Source organism: Carlito syrichta, unplaced genomic scaffold, assembly GCF_000164805.1.
Source record: "Carlito syrichta isolate Samal-C Ts95f unplaced genomic scaffold, Tarsius_syrichta-2.0.1 Scaffold287855, whole genome shotgun sequence".
Classification (NCBI taxonomy): domain Eukaryota; kingdom Metazoa; phylum Chordata; class Mammalia; order Primates; family Tarsiidae; genus Carlito; species Carlito syrichta.
In genome coordinates, this window is record NW_007231951.1 from 224,489 (window position 1) to 228,221 (window position 3,733).

General features: G+C 43.4%; 1 protein-coding gene across 1 annotated transcript in view; it reads right to left on the reverse strand.

Moving 5' to 3' along the window:
* The window catches only part of SULF1 (sulfatase 1), a 161,750-nt gene that overhangs the window by 23,846 nt on the left and 134,171 nt on the right, over nucleotides 1–3,733 (reverse strand). The window contains exons 16-18 of the mRNA XM_021709989.1: nucleotides 3,320–3,414; nucleotides 2,940–3,005; nucleotides 1,858–2,030 (exon numbers count right to left, since the gene is read on the reverse strand). Of these exons, the coding sequence (XP_021565664.1) occupies nucleotides 1,858–2,030; nucleotides 2,940–3,005; nucleotides 3,320–3,414 (334 nt within the window). The remainder of the gene's footprint in view (nucleotides 1–1,857; nucleotides 2,031–2,939; nucleotides 3,006–3,319; nucleotides 3,415–3,733) is intronic.

The window sequence follows — 3,733 nt, forward strand, 5'->3', positions numbered from 1 at the left end:
GGGATTTTACTCTTTAGTCTAAGAAAGTGGGGCGTCATTACATGATCGCGCTAGCTCCTTGGAACAGAATGAATTGATGAGAACAAGAGATGAGTCTGGGAGACCACAGGCGATTTGGCAGGACAGCCTCCGCTCAGATGGTACGGAGGCCTCCTTGTGGCATGAGCGACTCTGACTTCGGGTATCTCCGTGCTTCCTCTTTTGAGGGACTTGCTAGTCCTGGACACCCCAAATCGGTGACTGCCTCAGGACCCCTGCTCATGCTACTCCCTTCTTCTGGGATACTCTCCTTTCCATATGAATTGCTTCTGTCTACTCTCTGGGTTTCAGCTTGAATTTCACTTCTTCACAAAGACCCGTTACCCCTACACTTTCTAAAAGCAAATCCTTAAAAAACCACCATCTCTGTTTCCTTCATAGTATCCCTACAACTTATTTATTTCATTCACTTTCTTTTTTATTAGCCCTCCCACCCCCTGTCAGGATGTAAGTGTCATGAGGGTAGGGAACAAAGTGTCTTGCTCGATATTATGTCCCCAGTACTTAGCCCGTGGCCTGACAGAGAAGAGACCTCCAGCAATCTGAATAACCCGCAGAGATCCCCACACCCCAGTTTAAGAAGTGATACTCACTTTAAAGTTAAATGCTATGACTTTCGGAGTTTACTCAGCCTCAATATGACGTAAACATGGACATTGAAATCAAGAAGGATCAAAACAGAAAGATAAAATAAAAATTCTCCTAGATAGGCCCTCGATCTCCCCAGGAATAGTCTTTAGATCCTTTGGAATCTTCAAATCCCAGTTTGAGAAACCCTGACCTGGATGGTCTCCAGTGATCCTCTCAGAAGATTCTATATTTCGTCTACTCAACAGCCTGGTAAACCTTCAATCAGGTGATGCACCACCTGCATTTAGGGTATTATTTCTTTCTTTTTTGGGGGAGGGAGTCAGGGTCTCACTCTTTCTTCCACATGGGAATGCAGTGGCACAATCACGGCTTACCACAGCTTCGGCCTCCTGGCCTTAGGTGATCATTCCACCTCAGTCTCTTGAATAGCTGGGACTACAGGCATGTGCCACCACACCTGGTTAATTTTTTGATTATTTTGTAGAGATGAGGTCTTGCTGTGTTGGCTAAGCTAGTCTTAAACTCCTGGGCTAAAGTGCTCCTCCTACTTCGGCCTCCCAAATTGCTAGAATCACATGTGTGAGCCACTGCACCCGGCTTTAGGGTATTATTTCTATATGGCCTCAGTGAATATTATGCACAGGCCACTAAGAAAATATAAGCACAAAATTTAAAAGTGCATAAATATTATTATTCCATATCCTTAGCAATTCAATATAAAATCAAATAATTTTGTAAAGTCCCTATTATTCTTCAGTAGAGTGGATTGAAAGTAAAATATGGGCCCTATATTTTGCAGGCTTTACCATTCTTTAATTTCTTATTGCATTTACAGTATGTACTCAATTTTTTAAAAAGCAGAAACAAAACCTCTTTGGGGCAAAACTGTCCACCCATCAACTGGATGTTCATCCATTTGGTTACTTAGTAATAAAGCAGTCTTACTGGGTAGAAACCCAGAAACCAGGTGCTAGGTAGCATGTGAAACAGCATCAGCAGAAAGAAGCTTGAAATTAAAAAAAAACAAAAACAAAACCAAAAAAAACTTATAAAGAAAAAGTAATGTTTAGCAGAGTGATTCGAGTTACAAGTGTAAGAGAGAATATGATGCTTTCCTCTTGACCTTTCTAGATTCCTGGTTTTGTGCCACTGAGTTACTAGTCTAAGTTCCAAGCCGCCAAGTCTCCGCATGGTGGCAGGAAGCGGCATTTGGAACAAGTGACTTACGGTTCCAGAACGGGGCTGTCTGCCAGTGGTTGTTGTCGTGTGTGAAGCAGGTGAGGCCGGGCAGGCTGCATTCCTCCCCCTTCCTCTGCCGCCTCTTCTCCTTCCTCTCCTTCTTCCTCCTGCGGTTCTCCTTGAAGAGCTGCAGTTTGCTGTCTACTTCTTGGGCAGCTTCCCTGTTCAGTAGAAGGAGCTTTCTCAGTTAAAAACAGGCTTGTTGCTCTGAGTCTCACATATGGATACCTGACAACAGACACAATACTAAGGGATCTTCCTTTTGTATGGTGGACCTTGAAATGGAAGCAGGCAAGGATAGGGAAGGTAAATGCATTTAGTGACGACTCTCTTAGAACCTCATGGAACCTTCAGGGGGTCAACATTTCCTTCCTCCTGCACACGTCAACATCAACGGGAATAAATGTGAATGTGAAGCAGTGGGTCCTGCTAGTCACACACTTTGGACAATTGTCATCATTTTTGGGTGGCTCAGCCCCTATCAGCCATGGAGTCAATGGCTAGTTGGAGTAGATGGCTCGGATGAGGTTTCAAAACTTATTTGACAAATTCTACAAAATAAATTTGAAAAGCCAATTTAAACATTTATTCTTATTGTCTTGGTTTTTTTTTTCATAAAAGATTTAAACTTTGTCATGGTTCAAATGTGAAATCTCCATCACAAGCAAATTTTGCTATTAGTTAAAAAATATATATATTTCCCCCATTTTCGGACTTCAACACTATTACAGATGCTGAATACACCAACTGAATCGAGAGAGCCCAGAACTCTCAGTCACTCTCCACAGCAAGCAGGGAGTGGAGTAAAGTCCAGTTACTGGTCCTATCTGCGAGGTAGAAGATTTGAATGAGAGTAGAGCTCAGCACGGCCCCCTCAGAGGAGTCCAGGAACATCACCATGGTCCCCTGGTGAGGCGTGGAGCTTTGCTTTTAACTGCTTGAGCTCTGTGCCCTCCCAGGGGGGCCTACTTCTTCCGAAGCAGCTTGGAACCCAGAGGTCTCTCCAGCCTCTCAGAAGTGCTCAGTGGATAGTCCTTGATTCCCAGCAAACATGGAAAATAGTTACTTACTTGAATGGGTGAAGATGGCTCTTTATTTTTTCTTGCTTTTTCGCACCTTTCTCTTTATTGTAATAGCTGCAGGCAAGATTAAGAAGTGAGTCTTCATAACCTTGCATTTGATCAAATGGTCCATTTTATAAAAAGAAAGCGGAATAGAAGGCAGGCAGCTACTTTGTTGTAACTATTTTAGTTTAATGGGACGTTTTAGCCTTCTGTTTATGTTTACGGCATATTTGATTTGACTTAAACAGTAGTTTAGGTCATCTTACTCTATGATAATACATTCATATTGTTTTCTGTCGGAAAGGAGAAAGACAAACCTAGTTAATCTCTCTAGCTGATGTAGACATGAGCTTGGACAGCAGACTGTGAGACAGAAACACGCTCACCTCTGCTTGCTACAGCCACATTCCTCAGGCTTCCTTCTCTTCAGATGTCCTCTCACTTCTCTTAAATTCTTAATTTTATCTTGTAGTGCTTCAATCTGGAAAACATATTTTTGAACAATTACACTTTAAGATCAAGATTTTGCCTGCTGCAGTGGCTCAAGCCCGTAATCCCAGCATTAGGGAGGCTGAGGCAAGAGGATTGCTTGAGCTCAGGAGTTTGAGACTAGCATGGGCAACGTATGAAGATCTCCTCTCTACAAAAAATAAAAAATAAGCCGGGCTCGGTGGCTCAGCCTGTAATCCCGCGCCTTTGGGAGGCTGAGGTGAGTGGATTGCCTGAGCCCGCGGGTTCGAGACCTGCCTGGGCAGCGAGACCTCACCTCTACAATAAATCAAAAAAGCAGCCGGGCGTGG